This window comes from Panthera tigris, chromosome C1 (assembly GCF_018350195.1).
Source record: "Panthera tigris isolate Pti1 chromosome C1, P.tigris_Pti1_mat1.1, whole genome shotgun sequence".
Taxonomy (NCBI): Eukaryota; Metazoa; Chordata; class Mammalia; order Carnivora; family Felidae; genus Panthera; species Panthera tigris.
Genome location: NC_056667.1, coordinates 168,984,034 through 168,999,838, shown reverse-complemented (window position 1 = coordinate 168,999,838; position 15,805 = coordinate 168,984,034). Strand labels below are relative to the sequence as shown.

At 38.1% G+C, this 15,805-nt stretch overlaps 1 protein-coding gene across 2 annotated transcripts in view; it reads right to left on the bottom strand.

Annotated features, from left to right (window-relative positions):
* DNAJC10 (DnaJ heat shock protein family (Hsp40) member C10) overlaps positions 1-15,097 on the bottom strand; it is a 52,197-nt gene extending 37,100 nt beyond the window's left edge. The window contains exons 1-4 of one of the 2 annotated variants that reach the window (XM_007083876.2): positions 14,640-15,097; positions 12,817-13,165; positions 11,206-11,371; positions 9,555-9,605 (exon numbers count right to left, since the gene is read on the bottom strand). In XM_007083876.2, coding sequence (XP_007083938.2) covers positions 9,555-9,605; positions 11,206-11,371; positions 12,817-13,020 — 421 coding nt within the window. In that variant the 5' untranslated portion in view covers positions 13,021-13,165; positions 14,640-15,097. Of the gene's footprint in view, positions 1-9,554; positions 9,606-11,205; positions 11,372-12,816; positions 13,166-13,901; positions 14,615-14,639 lie in introns of those variants that run through there. The other variant, XM_007083877.3, reaches the window with a different exon arrangement.
* Between the last annotated feature and the right edge of the window lie 708 nt (positions 15,098-15,805).

The window sequence follows — 15,805 nt, the reverse complement described above, 5'->3', positions numbered from 1 at the left end:
TAAGAGTGAAAAGCATAAATTACAAAGTAAGAGAAAACTAAAGTATAGGGTATAGGTCAATAAGAAAACATTGATGAATAACTCTTAGGCTAATAGGTTTATTTCCCTTAAAAAACAACAAAAAAAAAAGAGTAGCATAAGCATGGGCTTTGACATGAATTTGAGCGCATGTCCTGTCTTGTACTGTGTCAGTCAGGAAAGGTTAAGCTACAGAAAACAGATGATTCCAATTATGTCATGGGCTGACAATAAAGGTTTATTCTACCATCTATCACAATCTTATACTAAGTTGGCTGCAACGCTCTTCCAAATCATTTCACCGCTGACCCCTGGCAGGGAGAAGGCTCTATTTTGAACATTCTTATTTCTCATGACAGAGCAAAATGGTGAACACATGCTAGCTTTTAAAGCTTCTGGCCAGGGGGCACCTGGGTGGCTCAGTCGGTTAAGCGTCCGACTTCGGCTCAGGTCATGATCTCGCGGTCCGTGAGTTCGAGCCCCGCGTCGGGCTCTGTGCTGACAGCTCAGAGCCTGGAGCCTGTTTCAGATTCTGTGTCTCCCTCTCTCTGACCCTCCCCCGTTCATGCTCTGTCTTTCTCTGTCTCAAAAATAAACGTTAAAAAAAATTAAAACAAACAAAAAAAAACTTCTGGCCAGAAGTGACATCCATTACTTCTGTTCACATTTCATCAGCCAAAGCAAGTCATATAGTCACGCCTGACTTCTACAGAGTGGGATGTATAATTCTCCATCACAAAGGAGCACCTCAAGGATAAACAATCAACATAGATGATTAAAATAAAATATACCACAAATACCTATTAGCTGAACTTAAGCATATGTTTTCTTCCTGAAATGCAGTTTGTAATTTCTGAAAATAAAACTAGTAATATCGAGGACTGTTGTGAGGATTAAATATGATAAATATTAATTACCTGGAATAGGAACTTTTGCTCACTAATTATAGCAGTATTTTAATATCATTCTCTTCTACTTATCTATAAAACATTCTAATATGACCACATATTAGTTGACAGGACTTTGTTGTAACAACTCAGAAAGAGGCAGCACAGGACCTGCTGGCAGACAGCACTCTTTTGAAACAACAACAGCTCTATGACACTACACTTTAAAAAAAAAACTTTGCCACAATTTTGTCCCTCAGAATGAAGCCTTTTAGAGGATATTTAATTTTTCATTGATTCATTTTATTGACTGAGGAATAATTCACTCCCTGATATATTATGGGAAAAAGGTAGAAAATGTAGTATATTAGTTAAAGGAAGTTTGTGTAATTGTTTCCAATGCTAGAATTTCATCATTCTTGGTCCAAGGAAAAGGGTTCAAAAAAAAAAAAAAAAAAAAAAAAAAAAAAAAAAAGCCTACGTCGATGAGAAGCAATCCAGTATAGCCCACATTCCTGAGATTCTTCAAAACCTAACTAAGGATCCAGTTATTGCACCTACTCTAGCAAACAAGGCCCAGAATATTCAGAAATTCACCCTTTATGGGCTGTGCTTTGCATCATTTCCAACACACTGAATGGAAAGTTTTGCTAGATGCCCTTATACCTTGTGTTAACTAGCATAAGTATGTCTGGTTCATGATAAGAAGACCCTGAAAATAACACTAACTACTCTCCAAAGAAAAGTTTTCTGACAAACTCTAATTGAACAAAATCCTAGATTTCTCTTTATTAGGAAATGATGGGGATGTAAAAAAAGAAGAAAAAGGAAAAAAGAGGCAGAGGCGCCGTGAGCTCCTCTGTCATTTCTTGAGCATTTCTTCAAAAGGATGCCTACACTGTGTAGGCACTACTCAGAATGACTAGTGTAAGTGCAAGATGTCCTCTGCTCCTGCAGATACTGTCTAGAACCTGCTTATCATGACAGATATCATATTCTTCTGTGACATGTAAAAAGATAATATGCACCATGTTCAAGGGGAAGGAGAACATTTTTAAAGCTTTCAAAGTGAGTTTATTAAACACATTTTCTCTTCTGTACTATAGTTAAGCATTCTGGAGTTCACTCCTGATAAAAGTGAACTATGTAATTTGGACTAACTCTCCCAATACAACTGCAAAATTGGACAAAATATAAAAGATTTCTGTTGAAAGCATCAGAGAATTACCAATGTAGTAAAGAATTGGGGGGCCAAAGTATGGGAGCAGGTGGAAATCACAGAGCCAATGTTAGAAAAGGTAGTTGATAGGCAAGATACTGAGCAGAGCTTTCAACACATTCAGGAGGCTAGAGGGACAAAAATGGGAGTGGACACATAGAAGAAAGGGTCCTGTGAATAAAGATGAACTGGAAAGTGACCAGTCCTCTCAAAGTCCAAAAAGCTCAGCTTTTCGATCGCAGTCCCTGCTTGGATAAAGCTGATCTGAGATTGTTAGTGACCTCACCCTAGAAGATAACGTAACTCCTCTCAAGAGAGAGAACATACATAACTTTAAAATATCTTTGTAATTATACGTGTGATTAGTTATACAAAAGACAAGCCTGAGTAACCCAAACGAATAGAAATAACTGGTAATAGAAAGAGACCCACAACCAAGAAGGCTAATGTGATATTTATACAAGTACAAATTGATACTACTCTCTTGCCACCTCACCTCAGCTTCTTCAACTAAAACTTCCCTCAGGACCAGCTAGTCTCACCCCAGTAACACACAAAGTAGTATCAGACATGAGATGCAATGGCAACAACTATACACTGAACCTATCAGTATTATTTATTGCTTTTGAAAACTTACCTCTAAGGTTTTGTGGCTGTATTTTTAACTACTCCTTGGGGTTCTATATGAAATATTAGCAGTTCTTAACTGTTCCATAGTGACACACTGAAAAAAGTTTGAACCCATATACAGTGTACATCAGGGAAGTCTCCCCTTCCTGGGTGGGCTCGTTAGCTTGCAAGTTCTGTTCAGTGCCTCCAACTATATCTCCAAATCCAGTTTTCTGCCCCATTGGTCCACAAAACACTCACTGGCAGACTAACAGACGAGCGATAATAATAACCATACAGGAAGGCGATAGGTTCCTACAACTACATGCAGCTCATACCATCAGTTCTGTCTACCAACAATCTAAAATAATCAAAGTTTCTTCAATCTCCTTTGGATGGAAGGTACGTTTTCTATTCACTCCACTCAGAACTTGTTCAAGCGTTCATGTGTTGAGTCTATGGACAAAGTGATATATTAGACAGCTCTGTGTAGGTTGGAGCTTACCAACAGTATGTAAAAAATAAGAATAAAATTCTTGGTCAGAAGAAACTGTTCAAAATCAAGTAACTATAATATATATTTTTATAATGATGTATGTGAGAAACATACATATACATTTATTGCAGCTAGATGCTATTTTTCATTTCTAAATTAGAGATTATAATAGAGCAAAACAATTGAAATTTGAAATAAAATATACTGATGAAAATAGAAAAGAGTAAACCTATTTCATTATACTTGTACAAACTCTGAAAAGTGTAAGACTAATCCAGTATTTAAAATTTTCTAAAATGCAATGGAAAACTGCAATAGAACTGTATTTTTATATCCATTTTCACATAAATCAAAGTCAAAAGAAATCTGCTTCCAAAATAACCACAAAGTTACCCCTAACTCTGCAATCCAAAAGCTCCCAAACTGGAAGTTTGCAAGTTCGCGGCAAGCTCCCCGGGCTTCCAAACCTGTCCTGACCTGATCTGGGGCTATGTATTACTTTTACTTTTTTTTTTTTTTTTTTAGTATATATACTTATGCATTTCTTGGCAGAAATTATAATGTTTTAGGAATGCCTAGGTGGCTGAGTCGGTTAAGCATCTAACTCTTTATCTCGGCTCAGGTCATGATCTCACGTTTCTGATATGGAGCCCTGTGTCACGCTCTGTGCTGACAGCAAGTGGCCTGCTTGGGATTCTCTCTCTCCCTCTCTCTCTCTCTCCGCTCCTTCTCTGCATGTGCACGTCCCTCTCTCTCTCTCTCTCTCTCTCAAATAAATTAAAACACTGTCTTAAAAAAGTATACTGCCCCACATTCTGCAAAGAACATTATTTGATACATGGTGTACACTGTGAAAATTATTATTTAAAAAAATTAAAAATCTGTTTTAACATGTATTCATTTCTGAGACAGAGTGCGAGTAGGGGACAGGCAGAGAGACAGGGAGACACAGGATCTGAGGCAGGCTCAGCTATCAGCTCAGAATCCACAAACCGCGAGATCATGACCTGAACTGAAGTGGGACGCTTAACTGACTAAGCCACCCAGGTGCCCCTATACTGTGAAAATTATTAAAGGGTAACTTCACTAGAGTCAGAGACTAGAATGAGGAGCCATACCTCTCAGCATCAATTACAGGAAGAATTGTCAATTACAGACCCCAATAGAATCATCATCAACAGAAAAGAATCATCAATTATAGGCCTCAACAAGAAAAGATGTATTTGAATTTCCTATAAGAAATTGACTACTTCTACATATCAGCCTGCGAGAAACTGTCATTACCCTGAACTCTTGCTTTCCTCCCAATGGATTTTCATTCAGAACCCCTCCCAACTTCCTCCTTCTCCATAAAATAACGTTCTTCTCCTTTGTTTATTGGACCTTGCCTACAATCTTGCCCTAGCTTGCATATCCCAAAATGCAGTTCTCTGCTATTCCTCAATAAACCCATTCTTTTGCTAGTAAAACAACTATTTTAATGTTACATTATTATTACTTGGTGATCAGCCATGGGATCCAGACAGGACCCCCAACAACCAGGAGACTGGCGAGCAAACAAGTGCAGGTATCCACAGAGCCAACTGAGCATACTGCTTCCTTACAAACCTGGAGTTTGAGGCTAACTTTTTTCCTGGATTTCAAGTTCTGTTCTCTGTGTTCTAAGCTCTCCAAGCTTTATTCAGGATTTGTTTCAAGGCTTTGTCCTTAAGAGTACTTGTTTGGCCTTTGGTCCAACTCCTTTTTAGAACCAGACTGCTCCTGTTGGAACTGTGTCGACCTTTGGCTCAACTCCTTTTTGTGACACACCATTTCTATAGAAACTGTTTTTGTTGGGAAAGTGCTAGCCTTCGGTCACCTCTTTTCTGGAAATGGACTGTTCCTGTTGGAACTGTGCTGGTCTTCAGTCTGATTCCTTATGGAATCAGGCTGTATCTATTGGAATTTTTCTTTTTGCCTTAGAAAAAAAACCTCTAAGAAATGGGATCTCAGTCATCAAAATGTTTTTCTAGGGCACCTCCACTTCTAGGACCCCAGCTGGTTTTATGTTTAAAACTACGGTCCTTCCTCATGCCTATTTCTAACTAAATGGACCCACTTAACTAAACATAATTTAGAACTTCAATGGCCATTACAGTGAACTTTTGATTTCCTTAAACCGACTTTTCGCAAAACTAAATTGGATAGACATGGCTCTACAACTGTCAAAACTGAATGAGATGTCTACATGGATTGGCATTTGGAAGCATCCAAACGTTATCAGGAACCTAAAATTGCCTCTATAAAATATAATTTCTACACTGACTGAGGCAAACAACTAAAAAAAGACAAAAAGGCTTCCAAGGCCTCCCTTCCCCAACCCATCTGGTCTCAAGACTCCTGGCAGCCCCCCTCCTGCTCAAGCCCAACTCCATTGCCATCATCCTCCCTCACGCCTCACCTCTTCTATACCCTTGGTTTCCTCATGCAAATTCTCTCACTGAACTTCTCTTCCTCAGAATCTCTCCCAGCTCTCTCCTCTCCTAAACCTTTTAAAACCTGCCCCATTAGAGACTTCTGAGGATCCAAATAACCCCCAAATTTCTTCTGTTCCCTGGACTAAGGCTGAATTCACAAGCCATAGTTAAAGAGTTTCCTAAAGTGACTGAGGACCCCCATAGATTTGCTGAAGATTTTAGCAGTGTTATTCAAACTTACCATCCTGGTTTCTCAGATATATATCAGTTAGTCTACATGCTTGTAGATGAACTGGGCCAGGCCAAGGAGTGGAGAAACTAGCCCAGTGGAAACATCCTGAAAGGGATTCAATCACACAAACAGATCCCTAACTTTTGGCAAGACATCAGAACACTTGGCTGGAAACCTCCACGGAGAAATTACAGTGGCCTTTCCTAGGCCTGTTGATTGGAACTAAATTTAGGCTTGCACAAAAGCCTGATGAATCTATTCATGACTATTACAATCATTCAAACTGTCTTTAAAGAAAATTCTGATCTTGCTGTAGATGTTGAATCCACACAGGTAGCATTTAACTTTATGTTTATTAGCAGGCTGAACTGGGGTCTTTCTCTTTTAATTAAAAGAACCAAGATGAATGTGAAACTATGTCCACTCTAGATTTAATTTGGCAAACCAGCCTGCTTGCACCCTAGACGAATTACCTGAAAGACCGCTAAAATTCTTAATTTTCAACTCCAGCAAATGAAAGCCCCTAAGCAAAACCAAAAACCTCCTACTTTCTATTACTGCAAAGAGCCAGGACATTGGAAAAAAGATTGTTACCCTCTTAACTGCTTCAGACATCTTCAGCCCTCTAGCCAGCCTTTCCAATGTCCTCCTAATTCCCAATGATGGGACTCCAAGGAACTACAAGTGGTCTTCCCAATCTTCCCACTTCATCAGGTTGGGGAAATCACTCTCCAGATTGGGAATGCATTTCTCTCTGTCCTTGACACCAGAGCTACAGTCTGGAAGCTCCATCTCACTGCTATGAAATAGACCTGCTTCAGCATACTAAAACAGTTCAAACAGTGGGGGTCTTGAATCAACCTCTGCAGGTTCCTATCTATCATCCTATCCCCTTTTGTCTAGGCCCTTTAAGGAGTACACACTTTTTTCTCCTTAGTTCTGCCACCCCATTCAGTTATCAGGCTGAGATTTCTTAGAAAATATTATGCCAGAATTCCTTTCTCCCAAAAGGGGGAAATAATTTTACAATTTGAGATTGGTAATTAAAATACCCAACCAGGTAAGTTAAACGACCCTTCAACATCTTTTATTATATCTGATGGTACCACAGGGGAGCCTGGGGACAATGATCATTTGTTCCTATTGGATCGGCTACCATCCTCTTTATGTGCAAGATCTTCCACTGATACTGGCAGAATCTACAGTGCATCTCCCATCAAGATTCAAACAGATCCCTCAACCCCCTCCCCAGAATTAATGAATACCTTAAAGAAGTCCTTCAAGGCATCCAGCCCACACAGAAGATTACAAGGCTCAGGGTCTCATTATTCCCTGCACTAGTGCCCATGACATCCTTATTTTACCTATGAGAAAACTAAATGGCCAAGAAAGGAGGTTTGTTCAGGACCTCCAAGCAATAAATAACATTTTTATCACTTGGCACCCTGTTGTTCCTAACCCCCATAGGCTACAGATATCTATTCCCACACAAGCAAATTTTTCACTACTATCTATATAGTACACTTTTAGTATTCCAGTTGGTAAGGCTAGCCAATTTATTTTTGTTTGTATTCTGGAAGAACAGAAATATACCTGAACAATAATGCTCTAAGGTGTCACAGAGAGTCCTTCTCATTTTTTCCAAACCTTAAAAGCTGATTTGGATGACATAGTTTTCTCAGGTTCTACTTTGTTACATTTGCTTCTCTGCTGCCCTTCTCAAACCTCTTCACAGGAAGACAATACCTACCCTTTAAAACTTTTGGACTTGGACATAAAGTCTCCAAAGAAAAAATGCAGTTTGCTCAAACTTAGGTTCTACACTTAGGGTGTAGACAAACAAAACCAGGGAACAAAACCTGATTTCAGAATAAGGGCTACATTTGGATTCTGGGAGGCTTCATTGCATCCTGACTTCCCTCAAATCTAAAACCAGTATTTAATTACAACGTTTTCTTGGACTGACTAGCCAATGTTGAAACTGGATTCCAAACTTCTCTCTTATAGCTCAACCTCTATATGCTTTACCAAAAAAAAAAAAAAAAAAAAAGACAAACCTGACTCTATTATTTGGAAACACCAAGCACAGCTTTTAGGACTTAAAAAACAAAACAAAACCTGATGAAGTCCCTCGCTTTTGGACACCCAACTTCCCTTTTTTCTCTTTGCATGTGAGAGAGAAGGGAAGACTGCCTGCATTTCCCAAACCTCTGCAAAAAGGGAGAAATCTCTTCTTCTGATTATGGCCTTTCAGAAACACCCTCATCATGATTCTGTGATCACATTAATTCTTTAGCTGCTTTTTCTGAAGGATTAGAAGCTTTGGAATCCACAAGTCTTTCTTTCATTTATTATCTGACTCTAAAACTCTTATCTAAATTCATGGCCTCTCAATTTGCAACCTTACAGGCTGTATTATTAGGTAACATTTGTTTCCAAACAGTTCTTTTGAGATAACAATACTGTTTTAATACATCTTTGAGGTTTTGCTATTTTTTTTTGAGGTTCTGTTATTTTTTGCAAGAAGTTGATTAGCTATTACTTCATGTTTATACTTGCACAGTATCCTCCCAAATGCACTTGGTTAATTCAGTGTGCTTTTGCAGTATTCACCGTTTTGCTTTCATGGCCACTTTAAGTGGGACTTCCAGAAGGCACCCATAACTCTGCAGGGAGAACTTTTCTCCCTGAAGTTGGAATAAATGCCAATAAATATTTTCAGTTAGCTACTTTCAGATCTCGGGTCTTGGTTTAGAACCAAGAATTTTGTTACTTCTTGTTTTGCATATATCTTAAGTGTTGTATTTTGTTGTCTGCCAATCTTTTGTAACAATCATGTACCCAATAAAGAAATGATCTCCAATGTTTACGATCTTTATAAATATGAACTATACACGAGAAGTGCATGAGAGTTCTCTTTCCTTGCCTTCCTCATTAATGAAATGAGGCCATAAGTGGCTTCTAACTGCTATGTACCTTCCTGAAAGATCCTTCTTGGGATTGAGGAACAAAACCATTAAATATGAAATAACTGACTCTTGATTAGGTACACTTTCAGAAAAAGATCTTGATCAAAAGGGGGAAATGTAAAAATTAATACAGGAAAACCTCACTAAAGTGGACTGGGAAAGTGAAAAGGTGGAAATCACATGACTCAATGTCAATTACAGGAAAAACTATCAACTGCAGACCCTAACACAAGAATTATCAAAGGAAAAAATGATCAGGTCAGAACAGGAAAAGATGTACACTGAATTTTTATAAGAAATTGACTACCCCTGCAAATCAGCTAATGAGAAACTGTCATCACTTTGAATTCCTGCTTTTCTAATGGACTTTCATTCAAAACAACCCCTCTGAACTTCCTCCTCCTCCTCCATAAAAGAACATTACTTTTATTTGCTAGACTGGCCTTTGGTTTTGCCATAGCTTGTGTGTCCTGAATTATAATTTTCTGCTATTCCTGAATAAACCTATTTTTGCTAGTAAAACTATTATATTTAAAAAGTTAACAATACCACATTATCTTGCTGCAATCAAAAAATTTTCTAAATTTCAAATATATCTGTCCTCAAGAGTTTTAGGTAAGAGACTGGTCTTGGACCAGTTTTAGAAAATCATATGCCCACAAACTTACCAAACTCTCTTCTATCCAATGTTATGATTTCAGGATCATCATCATAAATACCTAATTTAAAAGCAAACATTATAAAATTAACAGTTTATCATAAAAATAAATTACCACATAGAAACAGATAACTTAGGTCTTGTTTTAAACACCAAAAAAATCAGATTACTATACTAAATGTCAAAGTTGAAGAAAGTGCAATAAACAGAAAGACCAAGAGTAAATAATACCACTGGTAATGCATCTAAAGAATGATAAAAAACAAAAAATTAGTTTCCCGATATGGACTGTTGCAGCTATGTTTGGGGGTTCCCAATACCCATAATTTCATCTCCACAGAAAATTTCTATTATTTTTTAATTTTTTATTTTGCAATAATTATAGACTACCAGGAAGTAGTAAAAATAGCACAGACTTACATGTTCCCTTCACTCAGCTTCCCCTAATGATGACTTATGTAGTTTTAACAAAATCTAGGAAATTGACACTGATACCTTACTGTTAACTAGAGACGTCACTTCCTTTTCTGATTATGTTTTTTTTTTAAATAAATAGTATCACTAAAGTATTTCCTACTGTTAAAAGTCTTATTAGAATGCTTATAGAGACAAAGACCAACTTAATTAATACAAATTTTACTTATCGTAATTAAAACCAGTGTGAGAAAATTTGTTTCTATATAAGATACCAAAATAATACTAGTGATGGATATAAACCAGGTGTCAGTAAACTTATTCTGCAGAGGCCAGTTAAATAGGCCTTGTGGGACACATGGTTTCTGTCACAACTATTCAATTTTGCCCCTGAAGTGAAAGAAGCCACAGATAATATGCAAATAAATGAGCATAATTTTATTCTAATTATCATATTCTCATAATTCTAGGATTAATTAAAACCTTACAAAAACAGGTGGCTGGCCAGATTTTAGCCCATGAAATGTAGTCTACTGATATCAGATATATACTACTGAGCTGCAGTGATATATTAGAAAATACTATTTTGAAGGAAAAAAAAAGGCAGTCTTGAGAAACAAATACTCCAGATATGAATTTAAAATATTTTATGTAGTCTAATATAAAAGCATACCTCAGTTCTTAGTGTGCATTTGAGGCTAATCAATAATGAAGAGAAATACCGGGTAAGCAAATGCTCCCTCTAGCCTTGCTGGATACCTGTGTTTACTTTACCTGCCCTTGATTTCTTTAACTTGCTTCCTCCCTCCACACTTCCCTCATTTCTTATTCCTGTCAACACGTCAATCCTATTATTAATAAGGATTCCACAAGAGAAGGATGGCATTTCTACTGAACTGACCACTATTAAACTTAAAGGAAACTTCAGATTTTCTTGGAAAATATGATGCTTTAAAAATACTAAAAGGCTTTAGGATTTAACATCTACTGCAAATATTCTTTTTTTAATTAAACTACAATCCTTATTTTAAAAGTATCTAACAAGATCATAACCAAAATACCTTCACATCTGTGCAGACAATATCTACATACCACCTGACTTTCCTTTTGAACGCAGCTCCCATGTTACATTAAACAGAGTCAAGGTGACACATATTAACTGCCTATGTTAAGTGGTGAAACAAAATTAATTTTCTAAATTTACTCAAATAAAAAACAAGATTTCACAGAGTATCATATCACCTTACCAAAATCATAACGATAATAATTCCAGCTTTCATATTGGCCACCTTCTTGATTATCTGCAAGTCCCTTTTCTCCGTATTTGTCATACTTTTTCCGCAGATCTTCATCTTTGAGTACTTCGTATGCTCTATTTATTTTTAAAAAATCACTATGTGCGTTTGGGTTATTCTATTAAAATATTAGACATAATAGTTGTTTCAGATATGTGATCAAGTATCTCCAAAACCTCTATGAAGTTTTAATTTAACCTTGAAATTTCTGGGAGAACAGACATCAAAATAAGGAGGAAGAATACAGTATGAAATGGGTTATTATGGATTGAAATTAGAAAGTATTTTGAAGAACTATAATCTTCCAAAAAAAAAAAAAAAAAGAATAAGAAAAGAACAGAGAAATGAGAATTGAGGCCTCAAAAAGCTGAAAGATATGGCCCTACAATATAAGTCATTCCTTACATGAAATGCAATTGAGAAAAACTAATAAAACCTTGAAACCTTTAATTTTGTAAATATTATTTTTTATCCCAAGACAATTACAAAGAAATTTGTAGGTAATTTTTCTATTTGAGGCAAAATCAACATATTAACCAAAAACAAACAAACAGAAATGTCCCCCAATCCATCAAATGATTAAATGAGACTAGTATCAGAGTAAAACTCAAAACTGGATTGGAAATGTTCCTCATTCGTTACTCTTTCACAGAACTGGTTTTTGAAGAATGCTTTCATCTAAATAATAATTAGATGTAAAAGGTTTACTATCTTTCATATGGAAACTTAAAAATCATATTTCTGAAATTTTAAAGAAAAATATGAAAAAATAAAAATTCTAAATATTAATAGAAGGTAAATCTCCAGGGAAAGATAACCAACTAACAAGTTTTAGTGAAATATTGATTCTACTGCTGAACTTTATGCAATCAAAATAAAATAACCCTCTTTTAGGCATTTTATATAGAAAACAGAAAATTATAAACCATACCTTTCAAATCCTTGAGGAGTTAAATCTCATTAAAATAATTAGATACATTATAAAAAATACCATAAGTATTAAAACTAAATTAGTTTTGAAAGATGACGTAATTGAATACATAATCAAATATTTATGCCTGGAATTACCTGGATTTGGCTGCTCTTAAGTTTTCATTTGTAATAATTTCTGACTCTGGTGTGGGATTTGTGCATGGAGAAAACAGTACAAGTTGAAGCATGTTATTATTAGTTATTACTGCCATTTTTAGCAAGAAACTTCCAAGTTCTAAGGGAGTAATTTTCCTATTACAGTTATAAAATACTTGTTCTTAACTTACTTTACTGAGAAAACTACTTCAACTACCCCATAGACATTATCGTTGGTTTTGGAATTAACATCTGTAATGGAACTGGTACAACTCAGTTTTCAAATTAACAGGGAATTGCATTTTTGATATCAATATTCTTTCACACTGTTCTCAACCAGAATATTTTGCTGCTTCTGTTTTTTAGTACAGAAGCTAAATTGTGACTTTTGACATGTGATTGTTTTTAAGCATTTTGAGCACTTAAAATTTAACTATGTATCAAAACTTCACTGAAATACATTAATCAGATGTATTTAAAGAGAAAACTACCTACCGGGTTTTTATCAGGATGTAGCTTCAACGCCAATTTCTTAAAAGCTTGTCTTATTTCTCTACTGCTTGCAGTTTTGGATACTCCAAGTAAACTGTAAAAATCCTGATCTGTGCCCACTAAAACGGCCATATACACTATTAGAAAACACAGAATGACCCTTTTCAAGTCTCTGACGTAGTCATTTTTATTTAACCAGACTCCCATTCTTTTTCTTACACAAGTTCTGATTTAAGTGAACATTAAGATACACGCTGGTTCCAACTGATAGAATATGCAGGTTTGAGAACTTCTGTTCACATTACTCCCAGGGCGAATCAAGCATCATGAAATTTCCTCCCAAAATGTCAATCTAAAGAGAGGAAACAAGGTAGTTAAAAATACATTAAAAAACAAACAAAAAAACCCAGCAATAACGCTGTTAAATAACATGGCCAGTAATACAAGCTCCATTTGATGGCAAATCAGGGTGAGTGCCCAGGCTCTATTCTTTGGGGGCCCCTTCACTGCTTCCATATCCAGGTAGCCAGATTTGTGAAACCACTCAAGATAGGAGGTAAGTGTAAAGGGTAGTGTGCGGTTGTAGCTAGCTAGAACACTTTGAAAACAAATTCAATGATTTGCTCTGATCAGCACCAGAACACAAGTCTGGGAAAAAAACGTTTCCTTCCTTTTCTATGTAGCTTAATTAAGCACAGCTCTTTTGTAAAACCACTTCCTTTTTGGCCACTTCTTTTACCACTGTAAGGCTACATCGTTTTCATTTTAATCAGATTTCACTTGTAGAAAATATCCTTTGGAAGGACTAGAAGGAAGGAAGGGTCCTTTCAAAGAGTATTTTTCATACACCTCTTCCAACAAGGGCAGTGAATTTACATTGTTAGACAACATACTTAGTATGGCCGGTTTGTTCCGAATTTTCTCAAAAGGTCCTTACACTACATGTAAGTAGGGACTACTTTATATAAACAGTCGAATAATAACTACAAGTTAACAGTGTAATTTTATCGCAAAGTTTACATCTAAGATAAGTAAAAATGAAAAGGAAACAGAAAAGGAGAAGGAATCAGTTACTTTAACATGCTCACCTGTGTAGGGTCAATAATCTCCACTTCATCAGATCACAAAAGATACCAAAACACTTTGAAAAATCTAACCTTCTTAGCATTGTTTCTCCTTTCTTCATTTAATCCTAAATGTCTAAATCTTCTCCTTACCTGCGAACGGTCTTTGGCTCATTTCTAACTTGTTTCATGCAACCAAAACATAACTTTGTAAAGCATAGTGATGGCGAGTAACAAGTATCAGACTAAAAAACTAGAGGAAAATAGAGAACATATTCTCCAATACCACTATGGGACAAGTGGTGTTGCTAGCGGTCGTTCTCAGTCAGCGTGGGTGTGGTTGACTTGATCTCCGCCAAGCTTCGGGGACAGGTGGAAGCTGCAGGTAAAGGCAGTATGAAGGATTTCTGGCTGCCATCACCCCAGAATAGGATGCGGGGAGAGGGGAAAGTTGGGGAAGTCCCGTGAAAGAGACCAAGAAGTGCTGCTGGTGTGTGAAGTCTCCGGCCGGGTTAGGGTGAAAAGAGACTGAGTGACTGAGGCTTAAGTGAGAGAAACTGTAGCAAGACGTGGGGAGACGAGGTCAGAAGGGTGATGATGTAGATAATCAGAAAAAGATGGGGAGCGAGAACACAAAACCCGTCGCAGGGGCAGAGAGGAAGGGAGGGGAGACTGAGGTGCACAGGCATTGCGCTCTCCCTTCCAGGAGGGCCCAGGCCGCCGCCGGCTCCTACAGAGCCCCGGGCCCCGGCCCATGCCCACCTCAGTGTAGCGGGGTCGCCTCCTGCAGCTACTCCCCCATCCTCAATTCCCGGCGGCGGACCCCACCCGGCCGAGCGCAAGCTGTGCGCGCGTTAACAAAGCGCGCACTCTCCGACCGCCGGGCCGCCGCGCTCGGGATGGGGGAGGACGAGCCGCACCGGCAGCAACGAGCGCTGCAGTTCCAGTCGGCTCCTCGCGCCCCGGTCCCCACGGCGAACCGGGGCGGGGCCTGGCGCGGGGCACTGTGGGAAAGGCGGAGAGGACGCGGCCTGGGAACACCCGCAGCAACTCGGCGGGCGCGGCGGCAGCTGGGTGGGGAGGGCGGTTTAGCTTTAGGTTGACGTGGCCATCAGCGTTGAATCCGGCTCCGGCTCCGGGTCCAACCCGGAGCTGAAAAACCTGTTCAACCCCAGAAGCCCGCGCCCCCGCATTAAACCGGCTGGCGCACGCGGCAGGCCGGACGTAGGTTGAGGGAGCCCGCCCCTTCCTTCTCCCGTTGCTATGGTGACAGGGAAACCTGGGAGGCGGGTTTAGGCGTGCAATTTCCGTGTGGCCATATTCTTAAAGGGAAATTAGAGCTATAGAGCGTTTTTCTGGTTGGTGGGTGGGTGTGGCAGAGAGGGGAAATTTTGTGGATAAAGGGGAGCTTTATCTAGCGGGCTGAAGAGTCAGTAGGAAACTTGGGAGAAATAAAAATATTTGTGTGTGTGTTAGAACAAACATTTGAGCATTCTACAGTATTGTCTGGTTTCCTAGTCATTCACGCTAGAAACTGGGGAGTTATCCATACTTCTCTCTCTCACCTTTACATTTAAATGGTTTGGTACAAAAACTTCAGTTTTGATCTGTGGAACACAGAACAGTGGAAGTAGCTACATTTGCAACCATCAAAAGAAAAAAAAACATTGTGAGGATGCCTGCTTAAGACATTAACCCTAATATGAAATACGTTGTAATTGGTAACAATTTCATGGGTAGTAAATCAAATGTAAGCTTATAAAAAACTGACTGAATGGGATCCATAGCTGAACTAATACATTGCAAGAAAGAGAAGGAAGGAGGTGAACAAAGGCAGAAATATTAGAAGAGCCTAATGTAATAGTAAATATGTGGTAGGAACTAGTCTAAGTATACACGTATTAATTCAGTCCTCCAAATATTCTTAT